Below are 23,486 nucleotides of genomic sequence, written 5' to 3'. Positions count from 1 at the left end.
CAGTATTGATTCTTTTCTCAGCTTGATTACCATGTGCTGCAGTATGTGCAGCGCATTTAACCACTATTGTTAAAGTCAATTAAGGATTGTGAAAGGCTAATATAAACCCTAGATTTTCTTTGGAAAATTTTAAGTGGAAGGGAACTGTTTATTTAGGCAGATATTTTAAACTGTTCCAGTCTACCCTGAAAGCACCTACCACAGTATTATCATATGAAATTAGTAGGTATTCTGTGGAAGCTGTGTAAAAACACTAGTATAGTAAATTATTAAAAGAAGAAATTAATAATATAATATATAATAATAACCATTTCAGTGTTTGTTAAATAAAACTCTTGTTTGCATTTTTAATGAGAATATATGCAAACTGTTGATGCATAATAGTCTCAACTTTTGGTACCACATTATACAAGTCTAATATGTTTGTGCCTGATAGTGCTACTGAAAACTGGATGGTGATTTGACACAACTTGGTGAAATCCTGTATCAGTGAGTGATGATAAAAACGGTCTGTCATTTTTTAAAGCAACTCTGAATTTATTAAGCAAGAGCAGAACAGTTCAGGATCCTTCAGGCTGCTTGGTCAAGTTTCAGATCTCTAGTTAGTAGCTGTGTGCAACAGATCATTTCAAAATAACCGCTCACCGCCATGGGAAAGAGTTGTCTGCAGCTGTAACCCTGTTGAGTTTCTTCTTACATTCCTTTCCTCCTCTAATGAAGACAATCAGGTATCATTAGTCCTATCTTAATAAACCATGGTAAGAATTTCTGTTAGGGCTCAGAAATTTGAAATAGAGCTGTTTTCTTCAAGAAGATGCAGTGTCATAACACGAGAAGTTACATTCTTATGTAACACAACAGCTATCTTCTCTTCCCTGCATTTTGACGAGGATCTGCTACCTTCCTGTTGGGAAGGTTACGTTTCACTGGGGAGTTTGAAAAAGGGATGACCCAAGATGCTGCTTCTCTCTGTCTGGAAAAGGCACTAGGTAACCCAGATGTAGTAAACAGCATATGCCCATCCCTTTCACAGATTCATAGACCAGTACTAGAAATGAATAGTTGATTCAGAGAAAACACACACTCAAACTTTTTGCAGGCTTCCCCTATACAGGTCATGTTTTCTTTTCAAGTTCTTTGTGCTACTCCAGTAACAGCTGAGGTGTCGTACCTCACTGAATGACTGTAAGTAACCAAAGGTAGGAGATTAATTGCTTTCCTGCATTTAATTGTGTGAGTTGGATAGCGTCAAAAGTTGGATGAGCAATTCAGCAAATTTGGTACAAAGTTTTAAATGTGTTTCTCAATGATATGAGGGCTACCGTTAAATCCTTGGAAAGTTGAAAATATTATATATTTTTTTCACCTAGCACTAAGTATTACTATCATCTGCTACTCTAGCAATACCTTTAATTAAAAAAAACCCAAACCTTACTATAGCATAAATCTCCTGAGTAACTGCTTTAAACTGAATACATTTTCAGACATTTTTATAGCACTTGTACTTTCAATCTTTTTGTATACCACTTGTACTTTATAAAATCAAGTTATCTCCCTGACTTATTTAATGTATTGGATTTCAACTGAAAGTCTATGAACATTTCTAAAGTGCATTAAACAAACTATAAATGTTTAACCACAAGATTAAATCTAAAGTAGATCAATATAACTATTCCATCGACACAGGAAGTTTCATTTAAATTAGTCTCCACTAGTGATATTTCATAGTTCTATTTAAAATCAAATATTAATCATCATTATTACTCCTAAATGATAAATTGCAGAAATAAAATAGTATTTACTCATAATGCCAAAATATTCATTTAAGTATCTCTATCTGTTCCAAAACAAGGACTTGGAAGGCACATTGGCTCTCCACGGTGCACGGGCTCTGTCGTAGCGGATTGCGAGGGCAGTGTTCTGGCCCGCAGAGGCACACATAACCCTGATGTAGTTGTATGGTGAGCAGAGACCGAATGTTTCTAACAGAACATAGTGTAACCCTCTGCTAAATGACCATGGGAAACCAGCACAGAATTTAATATGGGAACCCATAAACCATAACTAAAGCAGAGCTTGCCTGCGGTTGCATCTCAGCAAAACCCAAGGCTGTCAGAGGAAGAAGACGTCTCTCCTTGAAATGTGTGGGGGTTTGTACACGAGAGAGGAGTGTACAGGCCAGCAGATGCTCCTGTAATGACTGTAACAGAGGTGGTAAGGGCGTTGATCCTTTTTGTTGGCGTTATTAAAAAGGAGGTAATGGAGCAGTTTTTATTTTTTCAATAAAACATCAGTGATAGGAGAGTTTTTTCAATGCCAGGAAGAGGCTTGCAGCTATCTGTCACCTTCTCTCTTCTGGTTGAGTGTGGCATCTGACGTGGGAACAGGGACTGCATTTTTATGTCTTAGTTACAAGGACGAGATATTTTGGCTGTCTAGTTTTCAGCTTTGTACAAACTTTTAGATCTCTGTACTATAATAAAACTCTTCACTCTCATTATTTCTTGACTATTTTCAGCGGTTGATTGCTGAGATACGGAAATGTGCTGCTTCTGTCAGTGCTGTCCAGCAAGCAGGGGTCTGCAAACGGCCTTGCGGGTGTCCTGTTTGCTTTGCCTGCTCATTAGCACCTCAGATACACTTGTGTGATACACAAGTCTTTCATGTCACTGGATGATTATTTTACATGACTTATTCTTTCTATTTTGGCTGTCACTAGGCCACCATAAATAGCTCTGCATGACTCTGGATTTGACATTTCTGGAAAGTTATGTAGGTGAATATTATTTACATCTTGGAAATCCTCATTGGAGAGCAGAGTGTGTTTATTGAAGAAATTTATATCCCTCTTTGCTTTTTGTTATAACTACTGTTGGGAATACAAATGCATGCTGTTGCTTCAGGAGAAACAAAAGGCTAAATACATTTTGAGAAGGAGGTGAGAGAGGCAGTGTGAGAGAGAAGTAAGGAAGATACTTGTGGAGTGATTTAATCCGTCTGTGAATCATTATCCCAGCTGTAAGATTGGAGTAAGAATAATATAATGCTTCCCCTTTTTACATTTCTTTGTTCTGTCATTTTTGCGGAGATTTTTTAAAAAGATCTTGGTCATTTTCTGTGGCATTGAAAAGTTTCCTATTAGCATACAAGTTCTTCAGAGCTGTTTACCACTACCTGTCTACTCTTGAACGAGTTTGCTGACTGCTCAGGGACTACAAGACCAGTTCTAAACAGATTGTCTATCATATTATGACAGGAAAGATTTTTCTCCACTTCTTTGGAGCTCTGATAAAAAGCTGTCTATGTTTGGTTTTTTAGACTATTCGTTTGTAATATGATTGATTAAAGTTGATTTAGAAAAAAGAAAAGTCATCTGTAAAATGTGTAAAACTGGAAGTAATCAGGCAAAGGCTTGTCAGTCAAGTTCATTTTCTGCATCTCAGACATAGCTGAATTTGCTGATTGCTTACAGAATTTCACTAAAATTGTGTATTCTATTGGGAAAATTATTTTCTTTTAGAACTGACAGTTCTTTAGAATAGGGAGGAGAAAAAAATCTCTCCACCTAGACTGTCTATTCAGGGTGTACAAATTTGTCAGTGGACATAAGAGTTTTTGCTGGAGACTACTGAAGGCTACATGGAAAGAATGTTCTTGTGATGGATTTTGACAGAGTGGGGAATCAGTCTCCTACATTCTTTACCAGCTTCTTCATTCATTTGCATTTATTTCTTTACTGAAAGTAGCATGGATCAATTAGTTGTTATTTTAACACTGGGTGCTGATCTCTTATCTACTACAGTAAAGATAGTTTATTATTGCTTTTTTTTTTTTTTTACTATAGCCACTAGAATAAGCAGGAATGCTGTCAGGATTATTTCATGTCTGTGCATCATTCTGTAAATGCAGAAGTAATGTAGCATCACCAGATTGTGGATAAATTATTAAAACTATCCCTTCTATCTAGCATCTCTGAATATACTGCAGTTTTTCCAGCTTTCAGAAGCATCAGTATCTTCATTGTCTGTGTGCTGAAGAACAATTCACATCTTGCCTTCCCATGTCGCACCTTAACGAGTACTTTTGCTGAGTATATAAAGTGGAGTGCCTAGATGAGGAACTCTGGAAATAGCAGATGTTTTCTGTGCCTTGAAGTCCTTGAGCTGACTTTCTGGACAGTGTAAGCAGAAATAGGAATCCCACCCAATGTTTTTTGCAAAACTACAGAGCTGCTGCGCAGATGTTACCGGTGACTAAAGCGAAATGAGCATCTCATTTTCTGTCGTGCTGTTTCTGAGAGGCTGGGCACGTAAATAGAACCATGCAGAGACAGCTCTGTAACCTTAATAGTAAATCTTCCTGGAGCCTCACTGCCACAGGGCAGGCCCGTACAAACACATGTTCACCCACCCTTCCATTTTTGTTTTGAGGTCTTGCGCAGGAACATTACAAACACGAATCAGAGCTGACTCAGTGCTAAATGTTCAGACACAAAGATGATCATGTGAGTAAACCCGGGGCTTGTGATAGGTCTTGCTGTGGTTCACTAACCCGAGATTAAAGGAGAAGATGTGGGAGAGACAAATGAGGTTTTCAAGGAAAAGTGCAGACGTCCTGACCACCTGATAAATACTCCTTGATCAGCTAAGTGTACATCAGAGGGAAATTGGTGTTGTCTCAGGAGAATAAAAATATGTTATTTTACTGAAGTACCATTTAATGACTTTTTATATGCAGCACCTCCCCGAGAAGCAAAGCAGGAACAAGATTTCAGGTAATAGCACAGATACGGTGACGAGAGTCACAGAAATACCTCCCCAGTACAGATCTCCCTGTTCCACTGTCGAAATCCCCTGTTGACTGCTTCCGTTGGGTCACAGCTAAATGCAGTTCAGGGCTCTAGCAATGTTAAGTGATAATTCAGGGATATATTTTAGGAAAATTACATGGTTTCTGCATTTAGCCTAGTTTCTTAAGGCAAAGATGTTTATTTGATCCATCTGTGTCTTTCTATATTTTATATGACCTTGCCAATAGCTTTTGGATTTTGTGATTAGTCAGAGAAATTGCACAGATTGCCTAACACTACATCTATCATGTTCTATGAAAATGCGTGGTCAGACAGAGGTGAGATCTAACAGCATCCTCAGTATGAACTCACCCCATAGCAGACACCAGGGAGTCATGAAAATCCCAATTACAGGAGCAGATTCAATAGGTGACTGCACTTTGTTAGGTGTCAAGGAAGCCAGCCATAAGACACAAGGAAACTGGGCTTCATTAGTTCTGTTAATCATAGAACAATGTGGTTTTTAATTACCAGCGATATCCACAGTGTTAAAACATCGAACATGGGCAGGCAGGAGGATTTTCTGTGATACTGACTGATTTTGCAGGGAGGCAGAGCACAAGCTGTGCGTCCCATTTCTAGTGACTGATTGGCCTTGACAGTAATAATACCATTTAAAGCACTTTATGCTTCCAAAGCCCATTACCATCACTAATTAATTCTTAGAACCCCCCTGAGGGGTGCCAGTTGGGAGATAAGTTATAGTATTACTGTTTTAGTGCTGGAGACAGAGATAGATCACTGAGCAGTGGGAGTGCTTGGGGTAGGATTCAAGTAAGAACTCTTCATCTGGTGTCAAGCAAAGACCTTGCTGAAGATGAAAATTTGCTGCTACACTTTATTTCTAAAGGTAACCAAAGAGTCATAATATTTAAAATATTTTTGTTGAATTACTGAATACTTATAAAACCCCCCTGTTTAGTATGGATACATGAGTATGACATGGCTTGTAACTGGTGCCAGTAAATATCATCCGAAAATTTTTGATTCCCACAGACTTGTGCAGTCAGTGGTAGGATGTTCAGTGAAGTCATCAAAACCCAACACTGACGGACAATAAACAGCCCTCACTGGGGCTTGTAGGAAGAAGCAGCAGTGGAGTTCCTTTTCCATTTCTGTGCAAATAGATGCAGGATGGAGCCTGGAGTGACAGTTTTTATCCCCTGGGAACTCTGCAGATTGCAAGTGAAGCACCTCCCTCTCTCATACATCCAGTAGTTTCTCAAATCCACTCCACTCATGAGGGGTTAGTAAGCCACTTAAATTTGCAAGGAATTATTTAGTATATGGCAGTCTAATCCCTACTCCTTCTCCTTACCAGGAATGGAGGGCTTGGAGAAAAGTAATCTATCTTTTAAAAGAAAGAAGCTACTCAGTATTTCTGATTGCCTGTCTTGTCTCGCTGTGATGTTTGTGCATATTTGTTGGGGTTTTTTCCAAAACTTCCTGTGATGTACTGGAAATATTCTTTAAAGTTTTCTCACTTTTTATGTTAAAACATTCTAGGCTACTACTTTTGTGGTCTACTGTATGTACTACACAGCATTCCTAATAAACCTGATCTAACTGTATCTTTCCAAAGATATTTCTTAATAGCAGCATCGAGGACACATTGTAAATTACTTAATCATTTTAATGAGGAGTTTATGACATTCCTAAATCATATATATATATATATATATATATATATATATATATATAAAAATAAATAATTCAGTCAAGTTAATCTCTTTAATTTCTCTCATATAATAGTAACTGTAGTTTTGTCGCCAGCAATGTGGAATGGCCTTTTATTCCACTGAATGTTGCAGGTTGTTTGCATTCTGTCCCTTTATGCAGTTAAGCAAGTGCACAGACACCGAGGACAGGGAACTAGACAGCAGTACAAATGCATGTATTCTGTATCACTCACATTTTGTATTTTATTATTATTTTTGCAGCGAATGCCATAACTCTACAGATAGAATAAAAGTGAGAGTATGGGATGAAGATGATGACATCAAATCTAGAGTAAAACAACATTTCAAAAAGGAATCAGATGACTTCCTCGGGCAAACAATCATTGAAGTAAGAACACTGAGTGGAGAAATGGATGTATGGTATAATTTAGGTATGATTCTTACTGAATTTTTTATAACAAATCTAGATAGAATCTCAGCATCCGTAGATTTGGGACTTCAAAGTATATAGCTTTGGTACCAACATACAACTTTTAAAATCTAAAATATTACAGGTTGATTTGAAAATAAAAAATGGGTTCTTGGGTTTGTTCCAGAGTTATGACAATTATAGAGAGCAGACCAATCTCAACAATATCAAAGAAAAATATTTAATTTTAATGCAAAATTGAAAATATGTAAGGAAAGCCAACATTTCAGACTAGTCCAGTCACAGTAGCATTCTGTTGGAAATACATCCACAAAGATACATAGAAAAATCTGGTAAATATTTTTTTTTGTTGTCCACATTCATTTTATCACATATTTTAAAAAATTTATTTATGTACCGTTCTGGGCTTAAAAATTTTTGGTTTGGATGAAACTTGTTTGCTTGAGTTTTCTGTCCTGTACATGTCAAATGTGTTTCCATACAGAGTTATAAACTGAAGACAGCCTGCTGAAGCCCCAGATGCTCTGTTGTCCTTAATGACTGCACTTTCTTGTCTGGACAGGACTTAAGAAGTATCATTCCTTAAACCAGAAATAAATCAATGAAAGTGTGTCTCAGAATCTATTTCCTTTATCTAAATCTAAGCATCAACTGTTCTTTAATTCTAAAAATCTCTTTGTGTGCACGAAATGTTCTGGCGTAGCCCTTTAAAAGCTAAGCTCCTATATCTGATAATAAAAATGTGATAGTAACATTTTTATGTAGGTTGTTTCCTCTTTGAAAACTTCAAGTGAATTATGTGACATAGTTTTCTGTAGTTGTAAAGCTTTTGTTTCCTAATCAACAGGTCTTGTTTCCTTGTCTAGTGTTTCCTTGTCCAGTGACATATATGGATGTGTCAGGGAACTGTTTGATTTCTTTTTGACAATGGAAAGAAAACCTTGCCTTATTTCCTATTTATAATGAGGGGTTTTTAGAGGTAAAATAAAAGGGTCATCATGAATTCCAAATTTTATTCCTTCAAAAATTTCAGTGACTTAAACTGATATAAGTACTAATATAAGTTGTTATGAAATGGATTTTTAAAACAAATCTTCCTGAACTGATTTGATTGGAAGCAGGTTAATAATAACATTGAAAATCTATGTGCTCTGCAAAAAGAAGAACCTAGATTGAAAACCTTTCAATCAACATCTAGGAAGAAATATTGCTAAATGGCTCATGATAATTCTCGTTTTCCAAAAAGAATAGCTTATTTTATTCTGATACATACACACACTGACACAACTGCAGTATGTCGCATCCTACAAAGAGGAGTGAAATACTCAAAACAATTGGATTTGTGGAATACCAGTTCTTATTAACTGTGCTGGTCATCATCACTCTCAGCACAGCACTTTGTGAAAGAATCATTAGAATTGTAATACCTATTGATTCAGTTATACTGTTAGATAGGAGTGGAAAAGTGAAAATTTGAGTCGAAGATGATCAGTTAACCTTGACCATGAGTAACAGCAACTAAACGGACTAGTACAGCTGGAGTAAACAAATTTCTTTTGTAAGATTCAGCTTATCTCTGTGATTGAGGTTTGCTAAGAACATTTTGAGTTTCTCTTGGAAGTGGTCATTCATGTTGGTACTAAAGTCCTCATAGTCAAAGGAAAATACCAATACTTATAATAATAATAATAATTAGTACCAGATAGAAAATGAAAATAATTTCTCTTGAAAAGGGAAAATTGCTAAATAAAGCGATGTGCAGCCTGATTTGAATTTGGCAGATAAATTAATAAAGTTTCTTTGCTTCATACATTTATATTCTGCTTCATGGCCTGAACCATATGTGAGGTATTAAAAAAAAAATTCTCTTGTTCTAAACAGGACTTTCTGGCTTTAAGAAGCATTCTTGTTGGGCTAGAATGATTTATGAAAACTTTTCACATGACATATATGTATTCTTGGTAGTTACTAATATATTATTTTTCTGCTCCTCAGAAAAGCGAACAGACAAATCAGCTGTCTCTGGTGCCATCAGATTGAAAATCAATGTTGAAATCAAAGGAGAGGAGAAAGTTGCTCCCTACCACGTGCAGTACACCTGTCTCCATGAGGTACGTTGGAGAAGTTACAGACTATACAGAAATTACTATTCAGCTGTTGCTCAGATAAGGAAAAAAGGCTACAGAACATTAGAACTGAAACAAATAACTGTGCTACCCCTCAGGACGAGTTTATTTTTGATTTCCCACTTTGTATTGCTGCTGATGTATCAGGTTTAGAGTCAAAGGCAGAACAGTGTAACACCAAGGGGTCATTCCTGATGGTAGGAGTTAGAAAAAGAGGTACAGTCAGCTAAGTTTTCCCTGTACCATATCTTGGTTTACTATTTTGATGCTCTGTACATGCTTGCTAACATCAAGAAGATGCAACCCTTTCTGTGTATTACAGAAACACAGCTACTCACTGTAAATGACCTCTTTCCTGCTACGTTAATTCTTGTTTTGGAAACATGAAGAAAAAGCAGAAGCAGCACAGACAATATAGAATTTTGTTCTCCTATCATCTAGATTGCTTTTGTCAACATTGAAAAATAATCCTCATTGATAAACCAGTGTCTTTCGAAAGACTGTATTTGATTCTTCTTCCCTCAGTGATCCACACTGAAGTTCTGTTCCAAAAATACAAAAACTTTCCAAAAGCTGATCTATAATACATGGCTGAAAGTTCAGCACTAGTATGTATCCACAAAATCACATTGTTCACCATCTGTAAAACTGAATGTTCAGGGCATTTGTGCTCATAGATTCTGGCCTGATATTGCAAATATTTTGACCTGTGAATGGCAAAATTCTCTTGCTTTAAGATAATCCCCAAGACAGTTATGGGCTAATTAGCAAAATCAAAATTGTTTCACAGTTTTGGTGGGTTTTTTGGTCAGTGAAAATAGGATCTCGAATCTGCTGCTCAGTTTGTGGATACATCTGGAGCTCGGGAATCTGAGAGCATTCTATGACATTTCACATCAAATTAAATACTAGCTTTGGTCCTGAGGTTGCTGACCCTTGCTGCGTGCCGTTAACTACTTGAGAGGCTTCTGCAGTATTTCTGCTACGTTTCCTGTAACTTACAATTCTGAAACAATGAATTTGAAATGTATTGGTCTCAGATCCAGCTAAAGTTGAAGCACTCTGGAGTGAGCATGATAACATCAAGACTGGGTATATATGAAGGGTTTATGATAGAGAAAGTTTCTGCAGGATTCTGTGTTGCAGTCTCTCTGTGCCAGCTAACTGGTGTGATCTTAAATCAAGGAGACAGATCAAAATGCTGAATCACAAGCCTGCTCAACCAGAGTTCTGTTACAAAAAACATGCTTAGAGTTTTGGAGGGGCTTTGTTTACCAAATGATGATTAGTTAGTGCCAGCCTTCAGAAAAATTAAACAAACAACCCCAACCTAACAATGAACATACTGATAACTGTTATGTAGGATACACTGTCAGAATGCCACCTAAAAGCCAAAAATTCCTATTTGAAACATTTCCTACATTTAGAATCTATTCCATTACTTGACGGAAGTTAAATCTAATGGTGTTGTAACAATCCCTGAAGTGAGAGGTGATGAAGCCTGGAAGGTGTACTTTGATGATGCTGCACAAGAAATTGTAGATGAATTTGCAATGCGCTATGGAATTGAATATATTTATCAAGCAATGACGTAAGTATTATCATGTCTGGTTTTCTACTCTGCTGTCGAGTATGTGTTTGAGGGAAGTGATGAGTTCCAAGACCTCGTGCTTTCATTCTCCATTTCACTCCTTATTTCAAATTCTTGTTACCAGTTTTGTCCATCGGATTCTCATTAAGGTGCTTCTCATCTGCAATGGAATGAAGATACATTCTAAGCATTTTATAAGCTGTTACAGATATTACCACTAATGCATTTCTTAATCCTTATGATACTGATTTGTGGCAAGGACCAGAAAGGCTTCTGCTGTTCCAGATGGGGTTTGGATGCTAGAACGGGGCTTCACAAGCTCTGCACTGCTTTCCAGAACACCAGCAATGCCTACAGTGAACTTCTACAGTGTATGTAACTAGTTCATGCAAACCACCTTTGATGGTATTAGAACCTGTTACTACATTGTCCATACTAAAGTAGCTGCCCAATAGCTTTAGGACACAGCACCACTGAGCTTAGAGGCCTGGGGACGCAAGAGGTCCAGCATGTATTCTTAGTTTGTCCAGTGTAAAGGACTGTATTCTGCTCCTACTGCAGCTGTAGAAAAGCAGAGGACTCCAAATGAGTACTCGACAGAAGAAATACAGATGTTTTTTCCTATAGAAAGCTGGTAATATGGAATTTTTAATCAGAACATGTATCTCATTCCATCCATCTCTTTACAGTACATACTAAAAATATTTTACAGTAAGTATAAAGGCACATAACTGTGAAGTTTTTTTCTGCAGGATATAATGACACCATCTGCTCTTGTAATGAACTTGTGTTTCGCTTTGTGTCGCCCATTGTGAATTATTGTACTGTACATCTGGTAGAAAGGGAGAAGATGTGTTTGTATTATATATAGTTTAATGCTCTTCCTTCAAGGACCTTAAACAACATTGCACAGAATAATGAATTAAGCTTGGCAGTTCCCCTGTGGTATTGCATATCTATGCTGCATATGGAAGAACTCACGCATTGAGTTTTGTGAATATTCAGGGGTTTATGTTTGGCTTCTCTTTAGCCATGTATGTCTTTACATCTTGATTAAATTGTTACTTACTAACTAGCATAGTATTATAGTTTTATGACTTGATTTAAATTAGTACACCATTTTTACCAAATTTCTCTACAACGATAGAGGAGTTCCTGCTCTTGTATAAGCATTTTATGCTCAAGAATCTAGTTGCAGAATATTTCTATTGCGTGTCTGATGATAATATCGTAAATGAATATGTTTGCATTTGTAAATGCAGAAGTGACTATGCTTTAATAACCCGAGATCCAGACCCCAGAGGGCCCCTGCGTGCTGCTTCTGCACTGCATCAGGCTCAAGTGAGCTTTGGGGTGTTGCTAATGAGATGCTCTTTTGGTCTGAGCGTAGTTTTAAAAATTCTTATTTGTATGCATTTTTAAAATTACCTATTATATGAAGTTTCAGTGCCACTTGATGGTAGGCAGTACCCTACCCTTCAGGTGTACGTGCTGGATGGAGTAAGCCTCCCTGAAGTACCCCTCCCTAGGCCAACTTGGCATCCTGCTCTGCCATGGTAATAAACAACCCCACTGTACTGTTTCAGGTTCGTGCTGGTGGCTCTCTCATCTGTGATCCTCTTCGTAAACCCTGATGATTTGTTTCTGGCGCTCAAATTAATATTTATTTATATTTATTCCTTTAGAGCACAGAAATAATATTTCAAAAGAGTAGCCTTTATTTTCCAAATACACTGAGTGTACTCATCGACCAAAGTTGTGGCAGCTCAGCAAAGATAAACAAGAAAATCTGCATTGTCGGTGATTTAAAACATGTCATGTGTGAATCAGTGTTTGATTCTAGATCAGAAGGAGATTACCTGTGCAGCACCAAAGCCTTACTGAATGTGGATCAACCCAGAAGATATTGCATGGGTGGTTCTTTACCTGCTCTAATTGTGTCCATGAGACCTTTTTCATTAAACTTGTAAAGAGAAAGACTTCAAGTGTGACTGCACCTGTTGTTGGAGACAGAGGCATCCACATTTTTATGAGACTAAATGTGGGCAGTTCTTCCCTAAAGGATGCCCATTTAGAAGGGGCGACTTACTCTCAAGATACAAATTCTAACTGCTCAGTTTCTAAGCAGGGAAATCTCTGCAGTTACCACATGTGTAATTCATGTGAGTAGAAAATAAACCATTGACCCAACCCAAAATACAACGAAAAGACTGCTTGTGTGGCAGCAACTGCAGCTCTTTGAAAAGTTTTGACTGTATAGATTCCATAATTCACTCTTCTTACTATTATCATATTCATCCACTCCTCATGGAGTTCCATATTGGGAAAAGGAATGAAAGACAATTACAGCCATTTTTCGATGAGTCAGAAGAGATTTTTTGTTTTGTTTTGTGATGGATAGCAGCCAAATGGACACTGTTAGCTACTCAAATGATATGCATATACTCCTAGAAGTCAAAGCACGTATGTGTGAGAGAAAAGGAAAGAAAACAGCTATGACAGAAAACAGATTACCAAAAGCAGAAGAACAGCTCAGTGATCCAGCTGGCCTTTGTTGTGATGACTGCAGTGATGGATGGTGATTTAAGCTGTAAATTCCGTGTCTTGAAGGAATCGTACTGAAAGTTTATTTACATACGTATATTAAACTACTTCTCCACCACCAAGATAATAATTTTCTTTCTCTCATTCATCTTTCAACATAATTTATTTCTCTTTAGAAGGCAAAAAGCAGAGCATGTATTGAAACAGTGTTAGACTAGACGCCAAAATGACACGTAACGTCAGCATCCTGGATTTACCGTGGAGCAGAGTCAAGTGCAAAGAAAGCTCTATTAGGATCTTCACTTCTTACTGGCAAGAGTCACCACAAGTAGAACCTAATGCTTTGAAATGAGTGACATAGTTCTCATTCCAGCAGGTTAATGGGCATTAGCTATGCCATGTTGCTCTCCTAGTCTTCAATTAATATGGGTGCATTGCAAAAAGCACACAAATCACCCGTCAAAGTGATTTTCATTGATGGCATTTGCTTACTGAGTACAGTGTATTAATTAACCTTCTTTGCCAATTCATGCTGGACAACAGATTGGAAGAATCACAGGCAATGTATGTTGGTCAGGAAACTGCATAGTAAGAAAGTTGACGTAAGCAGGCCTGGGTTTAGACATGTGATTCTAGCTTAAACAGTGCAGTATTACTCTAAAATATGTGAGACTTAGCAATGGTTGCTGTGACATCGTGTGCCCATTAGAAACCGTTAATAATTCCTGCTATTGCTGCTGTTTTCAGAGACCTACAAAAACCAAGGAAGGAAGTTTCCTCTTTGATTTATTTTGGGAAGAAGGAGGAAGCCAGGTGGCTTGCAGTTTTCTCACCTGGGTTATCAGCACTCTGAGTCATGACCTATATTGCATGTGAGAAACTTAATAGATTCTGTGAGCTTCACAAATTATAATTAAATGGAGGAGAGACCAAAAATTCACGTAAGCTGTCTCTTGACAGAGCATACGTTATAGGTATGGTTCTAAGGCCAAGGGGGTTACTAGTGCCGCCTTCTCTCCAGTCTGGTGGTCCTCAGGCACTGAGGGTCTTAAGGTTCACTAGAAGATTTTTGGAACTTTTAAACATCAGCAGTAAAAATACGTGTTAATTATTTTGGTGTCAATTTCTTTAAGTAATAGTTCTACATGTATTTGTCAAACTGCATGTGATGAATAGATCAGGTGAGATTTCTATTAACTTTAAAAATTACCTGAAACCACTGTTGTGGTTTATATAAAGGAAATTATTGTTGTTCTAGTTGATGTGACATACAATGAAAGATTTTTCTAAGGAGTAGGTCGCTGTGTTGCGCTTATGCCAGAGTCACGTTGTGGTATTTAAAAGCATTTCTGAACAAGCCTGGCAATGAACGGAAGGTTTGGTAATACCATCCCGACAAGCCACCTTACCTGGGAATGGTGAGTTCTAGTCCTGGCCCATGAGATGATTTGCTGTGTAGATTTGAGCAGCTTCTCTCCGTTTTGTAACATGGAGATAATAGCAATTAGTGATCTACCTTACGGGAATGCTGAGAAATATTTGCAAAGCGCTCTGAACGTGACTACCATGAGACAAGTTTTAAGTATCAATGTATATCACCACATATAAACCCAGCTTGAAAATACTTTAAGGAGAGTCTAATGCTAGAGAAAGCCCACAGGTCTCCTGGCTTGGCCTGGGAAGACACAAACAGAGCGGGACCCCCAGACAAAGACTGGAGCCCTGGACTCTTTAATATGAGCCTGCTTCTCTTGCCTCCCAGCCCCAGCTGGATCCCCTCTTTCCCAGTCTGTCTCTTTGTCCTTACGTTATAAACTCTTTGTACATTATAAGCAGGCATCTCCGGATGGTTTAAACAAACGGTGCTGCTACATTGCAAATCTGGTTTTGGCTGGTTCACATTTAACAGCCTGATTACCTAAACTTCACTGGCCTAAATCACAGTGGAACAGTTTCAGTCATGGCCTAAATCAAGTCAAGGTGAACCCAGAAATTGCTTGATGCCTCACCTTTCATTAATAATGTATCCTAAAATAGAAGCCACAGTAAAATGCTGGTTTGAGTCTTTTTTGTTGACATCAGTTAAACCCTTCTCCACTAGTGTGTAGATCTCTTGTGGCCTTCTGTAAGTTCATGTTTGATTTGAAGTTTGTGTTTGACAATTAATGTTTTGCTTAATAACAATTAAGATAGTTAAATCATATTTCTGTATTTAGGATTAAGAGAGTGAGAAGCAAGTGTGAATCTGATGTGTTCATATGAAAATACCAGCGTGCAGCAAGTGGCAATTACACAAACGTGTCTGGATTTGTCTGGTGTGTGTCTGCACAGTTGTCCATGAGGTAGCTTGAAAGTTGCGTCGTTGGAGCTGAGAAGAAATTGTGGTGAGAGAAAGAGCAGAATCTTTGCCATCTTTAATAACTGACAGTTTGTTTGAATTGTAGGCACTTTTCCTGTCTATCTTCTAAATATATGTGCCCTGGTGTTCCAGCAGTTATGAGTACGCTGTTGGCCAATATAAATGCTTTCTATGCTCATACTACAGCAGCAACAAATGTATCTGCCTCAGATCGCTTTGCTGCTACTAACTTTGGGGTAAGTAGACTTTTTTAATAGAATACTAATCATAGTTTGTTTTTTTTTTTTAATATATAATACCATATAAACTAATCCAAAAATTTGCAATATAAGTTGGTCATTTTAAAGAATAAAAGTGGCTGTTAGCTTTTGAAAATTTTGAGTCTTTACAATCAATCACTACAAAAGCTAGAGAAGATACTATTCAGTTCCTCATGCAGTGAGATGGACGGCGTGTAGCGTAGAGAGCACTGGCACACATGCATAGTCCTAAAGTCTGCCACAATCAGGTCTTGTCTTTAATGCAGTGAGGCTTGTAAACTACTAACTGTACTAGAGCGAGTATCAGTTGCAATTGCTCTCTCGGGCTGTGTCGCCCATGAACTCGTCTAAACCTGATGGATTTAGCCATAAGTAGTTGTTCTTCTCGCAAGCTCCTATAACAATGGACTCTTCTTTTTGCTGAAAGAATGCTGCATTGTCCAAGTCCTGGATTTAGGTATCAGAAATTTTTAGGAGGAGAACCAGCATCTCGGGGTGTGTAGTACTACTTCTGTTGTTGCTAATTTTCCTTCCATGGATAAGTATCTCACAGTGCAGACTTCTTACTCTTTGAACATGATAAAAAATAAAGATACATCCACTCTGTGTTCTGATCTGTTCACATACCCTCACGGCAGAGAGGAGAGCAGGAAGGGAGAGCAATAATTCCAAGAGGTTGCTTTCACACCTCTACTATTACACGCGCTATAGTCGGAGAGAAACACAATTTGATGCTGAAAAATGCATTCATTCCTTCCTCTTTTTTTGTATGGCTGTTATTTGTATGGCTGATATCAAAGCTATTTTTCATTTAACAGTAGCTATGAAAACATGGTAATCTTTTCTAAAATGCCATTTATTGATATGACAAAATATTAAACAAAATTGAACAGTATTAAATACAAATTATAGTTGTCTGAAGTAGCATTAGAGGTACTAATGCTCTTCTCCAGTATTAAGAATAATAGAAATATTACAGATTTCAAGATCTTCAAGATCAAATGTATAAAATTATACATTGAAACTAGTAAATCAAGAAATACTTAATTCTGGTTTTGCTTTTGTCTTCCCATCAGGAGTCAGGAACACAATTATCAGACTGTGATCAGTAAAGTCGTTCAATCCATGCCTGGAAAAAATTGCAAATTTTTTTTTTTTTTCTTAGGAAAATTTGTTCTGGATATTAAATCAAATTTTGATTTGTGGCAGTATATTAAGTAGAGCATTCCTGCATATTTTTTTTCAGATAGAACCTCAAATAAGTTGAAACTAAATGTTAGTTTGCATTTCATGCATAAGTACCTTTGAGATAGAACTTATATCTCTAAAACTCACTTTGTGTAGTAATAATATCAAAGATTGATTTTTCTTAAGTTTTGCAGAATCCTGAATCTGCTTAGGATTTGATGCTACTGCTTACAGCCATAGTCAACACTTAGTTCTCAATAGTCCTAAAGTTGCACTAACATTAATGTCTTTTCAAATTTAAGGGATGTCATAAATCTGTAAAAAAACAAAACACAAAAAAAAAAAAAAAACCCACACACCAAAAAAAAAAAAAATCCATTAAGTCATTATTTTCAGGTCTGTTCAGTAATTTTTTTTAGATATGTATTTGCTCTAAATATCAATTTCTTTTTCTTTTAGATGTTAGGTCTGGTGGAAGTACTCACATATAAATGTACCCGGGGCTGGGTCTTTACTTTAGAGAAAGCATGTTCTTGAACTGGAATTTTACCTTCTGCTGTTAGAGGTTTGCTTTGAAAGAGGAAATATTAACGTTGCTCCATTACTGTAAAGTAAAAAAGTTTTATAGACAAAAAGCACTATCAGAATATTTATGATTTAATTATTGTATTACCATGACAGAACAATGTTGGTCTATTGTTATTCAGGTTTCTTTTATAAGATACTCAGAGGTTTACAATGGAATGACTCTTTGTTAAAACACAGCTACTCTTTCAGTACTCAAGCTCTGTTAGACTTTTGAGTTTGATCCAGCTTTTGAAATTTAGAATGTTTTTGCTGGAATTTCTGTTCTGGTTTTTGCATTTTTCTACTGATCAGAACTACTTTTATCCTCAGATTACACAGAGATTAAGTCTTCTCTCTCGTGGTGGTGCCAGTTTGACGTAAATTCCAATCTAATTCATAGTTCAGACAGTAGTGAGCATCACTAATAGAGATTTGGAGCTCTTTTTTAAAACAATTGACTTAGGCAAAATATTAATTATTATTCTCTTGTGAGTCAAAAGGCATTTGTTAGGGGATAGCTGCACATCATTCATCCAAAACATCTCCAATACAAGTCCTTAGGCTACAGCTGGGAAGGATTTGGCTGACTGAATGTTTAAGTACAGATGACATGACAAAAAAATTCCCTTTTGCCTGATTCTTTAAGGGAACTGTGCCAAATGAGTGGCTTTTGGTGTAGGTTAGTGCTCTACTGATGAGAGTGCACAGAGAATTTTATTTTCCTGTTAGTGCCGGTGACGTTTTCAGGGACGGTGGGGATACCACCACGGGTTCTGAGGACTGTCACACCTTGCTCCTTGCACAAGCCTGCTTCTCCCACATAGACCAGCAAGGATTTCTGCGCAGTTCTGTGTCGTGGGCTGTAGAACATGTTCTGACACTGAAGATTGGTAATCAGAAACTCTCAATAGTGTTACTTGAGAATGGCACAACTCAGCTGGGTATCTCGCAGCAAAATACTTTCAATGACCTTCATCTATCAACGTGACAATTTAATCTCTGCATTTTAAAGGGGAAAATCTATGATAACTGCATAGTATTACTTAGCCTATTCCTACAAAAGCCACTGTTTCTGAAGTGTAATTTTCAATCGTGCTTTTACACCAAATTTTGATGTAAATGAGCGTCATTCCTTGCACGTTAAAGGAGGAGGGAAGTGCTTTTTTCATTGCATAAGCAATTACAAGGCAAATATAAAAATATAACAATCTTATCTGTTTTAATGAGGCTTGCTAACGTAACTTAAAACTTCGGGCTTCACACTGAAGTGATGCTGTTATTGCATTTTTTTGGTCAGAGGCGTCAGGCAATGCCTTTCAGTTTCTAGATATCTGAGTTATTTGACAATGCATCAGTCACTGAGGAAGGAAAACGCTGCATAGCAAAGTCCCTCTCACCTCACTGGTGTCTGGCACAGCTGCCCAGTGCTGACTGAATACCAGGGGAACCACCACGTGGGAAGGGACAGCAAAGCGATAAAAGAGACATTGCCTGACCTTGAAACACAGATATCTCAGACCAGCACTTTTCCTATGAAATGATGGAAAACAATCGACTTCTCAAATAAGTTAAGAATGGAAAGCAGCTTTCTAAAAACCCATTAGAGGAACCTGCAAGTTCTCATGCAACATATTCTTGTTTTCTTTTTACAGAGGGAAAAGTTCATAAAACTGCTGGATCAATTGCACAATTCTCTGAGGATTGATTTATCTAAATACAGGGTATGTGCAACATATTCTTTCTAGAGGACAACTCAAATGGTTTTTTGTGTAAATAACCCTGTGGGCTTCATCTGCTTCAAGATGTTTGAGATTAATCCCTCTCGAGTCACAGAAGCTGAAAATATTGGGTGCTGACATGACACCCCAAATCCTTTGAAACAAACCTTACAGAATTTAAGCAGTTTAACAACAACATTTTTCCGGTTTCAAAAAGTTATTCTTTTCTTTCCAAAAGCTGAGAATGGATCAAGGGATGAGCAGACATTCAAAAAAAGGGTAGGACAGACATGCAAGAAACAGTAGGATTCAACTTTGGTTAAATTAATCCATAATCTGGTTAAGTTAATTCATCTGGGCATTACCTTCACTAGCTCATGGAGTGCAGACTGCAGTTACTGCTGTATTTATTCTGAGAGACTGAAATCTTTGCCACAGCTTCCCTGCTAAGATCCTTGGAATGCTGAAAGAGATTTGACTCCTCATTTTTCTACATGATAGGAATTCTAATATAATTTCTGCCTCATGAAAGCTCTTTCCACTGAGGTGTGCTCCAAACCCAGCCTTTCAGGAAGGCAGCATGCTCTGACTACCTGCCAGTTTTCATACTGGTTTGAACTCCCTCTCCTTCTCCATTCCACTGGATCATGAAATATTTGAATGACACATAAGCAATTTGGGCTCCTCTCAGCTTCTAGGAATGGCAGCCTCCAACTCCAGGATTTCTCTGTTCTCTAGACTGGTTTCTAAAACTGAATGAGGAAGGGAATATTTAAAAGAAACTCAAGGCATTAGTTTTTAATACTCGCTTTTTGAGACCATATCCTTGGTGTAGTGATGTGATCATCCTAGGATCTCTTGGTTTTGAAGAATGTTATCCACACGATACTGGAGCATGAGCATATGTGGTTGATGTTTCATTCGTATGAAGCCATTCAAATAGTACTAACTCCCATCTCGGTTAACCTAGAGATGATAGCAAAAATTTAATGTAGTATTTCTTCATTAAGCTTGTTACTGCATTTATGCCTACAAGCGATTTGTGTACCACAGAGAACCCATAAATGATTTTCATTAGCAACATTTTCCAGTCTTTCTGCAATACTTTTTACTCCATTCATGTTTTGGAAATGTCACAGTATTTTGAATAATTCCTGTTAGAAATAAAGGAGCGTTATCAGATGTCAGAAATACTCATCCTTTCTCACAGGTGGAATTCAGGTAACGTGAACATTTCTAATCCTTCCAAGCATCACCTTTGTTTTCCTAGAGGGTTTTTTTTCCTAGCTGTTCAAGGATCCTACCTGCTAACTCCCATTTCGCATGATTCCTCTCTTCCTGATTCACCAGGATAATTTTCCTGCCAGCAATTCTGAAAGACTCCAAGATCTGAAATCAACAGTGGACCTGCTTACCAGCATTACTTTTTTTCGAATGAAGGTACTGTCCTTTATTTGCACAATGACTTTAAGTGCTGTTGCCTTTCATTTTCCAGGAAATCATACTCTAGTTAATACTCTTAATTCATCTCCTTCAGTTCTAATTTAAATCTCTTAACTTACTGAAGATCATTGAAGTTCATACTTTGTATTATCAATGTGGTAAAAGCCATTATCTTTGAAAAATAAATATCTTTTCCTTTTTTAACAACTACTTTTACATCTCCTGAAGGAAACAAAAAATTTACCTTTTTAATTAGATTGGAGTCAAGTCACATAAAGCAAAGTCAGTTGAACTCCTTAGGAACATCTGTCATAGAATAATGTTTTTCTAGTAGTATCATGATATCACATGTCAAATAACAGAATAGCTCTGATAACTCTACTTGCCTTAGTCACTCCAGATGTTGATATCTAGGTCAAGTTCTGAAATATTTTTAGAATGGAACAGTGAACATTAATATAACTGGATGAAAATACAGTAACACAGCAACGTTTGTCACAACAGCATGTGATTTCACTGTGTTAGGCACTACATAAAGAGAATTAAAATAATCCATTAAGTTGAAGTTCAGATCAATATATCCTAAAGTGGAGTAAAAAGCTGAAGCCTTTGCTTTAAAAAATGAAGATATGTAGCTGATACTCAGTTGAAAGCGTATAATTATATGGTTTTAGAATTTCCTAAATAATGGAAAAATATTTAGGTTTTTCTGCCTTTAGAGGAGAACTTGGACATATAGGTCTCATCGTATGAAAATTCAAATAAAACAGTGGTACAATCTACTTGCTTAAGTACGTGTTTTAACGCATCTTTAAGATCACCTTAAGTCAACACCTTAAAATATATTTATCATTAATATATTTCAACACTCTTCATCCTGTATTACAGAACAGCCTTCATTGCAACACTTGGATTTTTTTCTGTTCAATCTAATTCTGATCTTCTACCCTTTATGTAATATTTCCTAAGGTCCTTGAATTACAGAGCCCCCCTCGAGCCAGTACTGTGGTGAAAGACTGTGTAAGAGCCTGCCTGGACTCAACTTATAAATACATTTTTGACAATTGCTATGATCTCTACTCCCAGTTAGTGGATCAGGTAAGGCCAATGTGAACTTGTTTCATGCTAGTGCTCATTCATTATGGTTAGTTTACCATCAGTAAATAAAAAGCATTCCAGTATTCCTTCAGATCAAAGCACTCAGGTTATTTTAATTTTATTTAGGTAAGAAGGAGCAAAATATTATAAATAAACCCACAGATGGCTATCAACTCTAAAATGTTTAATAAAATGTGTTTCGAAATGAACATGTTAACTCATAACTCAGTCATCACACGGGACGTGGCTGTAAAATTGGCCAGTGGTTTTATGGGAGATGACATTAGATTGATTACTGTTCATTTAAGATCCATAGTTGAAAAATAATTTTTAAAAATCTAACGGTTTACTTCAGTAGCTTTAGAAAAGGACCATTATAATTTGCTGGAAATCATATACCGTCTTTCCAACCTTACATTTTAACACCTATGATGTACACTTGGATCCAAGCTTGAGTAACTGCTTCAAGAAAGCAGAGAAGAATTCTGTAACGTTTCTTAGTCAGTCAGGCTGAACTGTCAATGCAAAATAATTACAGCATTTGTAATATTCCAAATGCCATGCAACAGCCTTGAGAATGCTTTTGTCTCCTATAATATGGCCAGAGTTTATTCCATAAGTAATGTTAAAATTAAGACATTTGTAGCTGCCTAATTATACATGTGTGTAAAAGGAACATCCCTGCTTTATCACCTTACCCTTTGTTCCTTACTTTTGCCTTCTGGGTGGTACACTGGAAAAATGGTATTTCGGTGATTATTCCTGCCTTGAACAGGATGAATTAAGCTGTTCAGCAAAAGCACAGCTGCAGTGTAGTATATAGTAGATAAGAATAGTCATACTGCGTGATATAAGACATCGAATTTTATCTGAAAGCACATTTCACTCGAATCCGAAATACGGATTCTTGTATTTCAGGAGAGGCAGTATGTGCTATATAGTCAACTTTCCTGAAATGAGAATTTATTTTCTAATGTTGGATTCCTGTTACATGAGAACTTATCTCTGGCCTCCAAGCCTTGAACAGAAGAATTTCTCACCAGCACCCACAGGGACACCACAGCCTTGAGTGCTCATGTGCCTGGTTATTCTCCAACAGATTATATTTTAAGATGAGTAGCAGTATAAATTAGTAGAAGGAGCAGCTTCAGACATCACATCTATAAACTGTTTTCTCACTAACATTCACTCTGCAGCAATTTGATGTTGTCTGTTACACATAAGCTGTTGCTAGACTGGGTATGGCCTAAGTCTGCAGAGTCTGTCAGCAGATGGTGGCCGTTCTAGTAAACAGTAAAAAGTGAAATCATCTTACTCTGCAAGGCACTGTGATACCTGCAAAAGCTTGTCTGTATTTTAAAATTTTCACTACTTTTTTCTGTAAATCCATAAAATACTTTAGCTTGTCTATTTTAGTAGATGGTTTAAAAATGCAGGGATAATATAGCCTTTCTGTTTGCTGGAGAATGTGAAACAAGTTTAAAGTGATGCCTCTCTCCAAATTATTTTTTTTTTTGAGCAGGATGGGTAATGTCATTATATTATTTTTCTCTTACACAACTCTACTTAATGAAAGCAATATGAAGTCCTGAAATAGAAAATATAAAAAGTAAAAATAAAAATCCACAAATATT

At 37.0% G+C, this 23,486-nt stretch overlaps 1 protein-coding gene across 4 annotated transcripts in view; it reads left to right on the top strand.

Moving 5' to 3' along the window:
* The window catches only part of UNC13C (unc-13 homolog C), a 152,409-nt gene that overhangs the window by 66,560 nt on the left and 62,363 nt on the right, over positions 1-23,486 (top strand). For all 4 annotated transcript variants that reach the window (XR_012634452.1, XM_074916653.1, XM_074916652.1 and 1 more), the window contains 7 exons: positions 6,790-6,959; positions 8,954-9,069; positions 10,512-10,675; positions 15,664-15,814; positions 19,246-19,314; positions 20,662-20,751; positions 21,724-21,852. Coding sequence is in view for 3 of the 4 variants with exons in the window: in XM_074916653.1 (XP_074772754.1) it covers positions 6,790-6,959; positions 8,954-9,069; positions 10,512-10,675; positions 15,664-15,814; positions 19,246-19,314; positions 20,662-20,751; positions 21,724-21,852 (889 nt within the window). In the remaining variant the exon portion in view is untranslated. The remainder of the gene's footprint in view (positions 1-6,789; positions 6,960-8,953; positions 9,070-10,511; positions 10,676-15,663; positions 15,815-19,245; positions 19,315-20,661; positions 20,752-21,723; positions 21,853-23,486) is intronic.

This window comes from Athene noctua, chromosome 13 (genome assembly GCF_965140245.1).
Source record: "Athene noctua chromosome 13, bAthNoc1.hap1.1, whole genome shotgun sequence".
Classification (NCBI taxonomy): domain Eukaryota; kingdom Metazoa; phylum Chordata; class Aves; order Strigiformes; family Strigidae; genus Athene; species Athene noctua.
The sequence above is the reverse complement of the archived record's forward strand: the minus strand, read 5'-3'. Positions and strand labels throughout refer to the sequence as shown.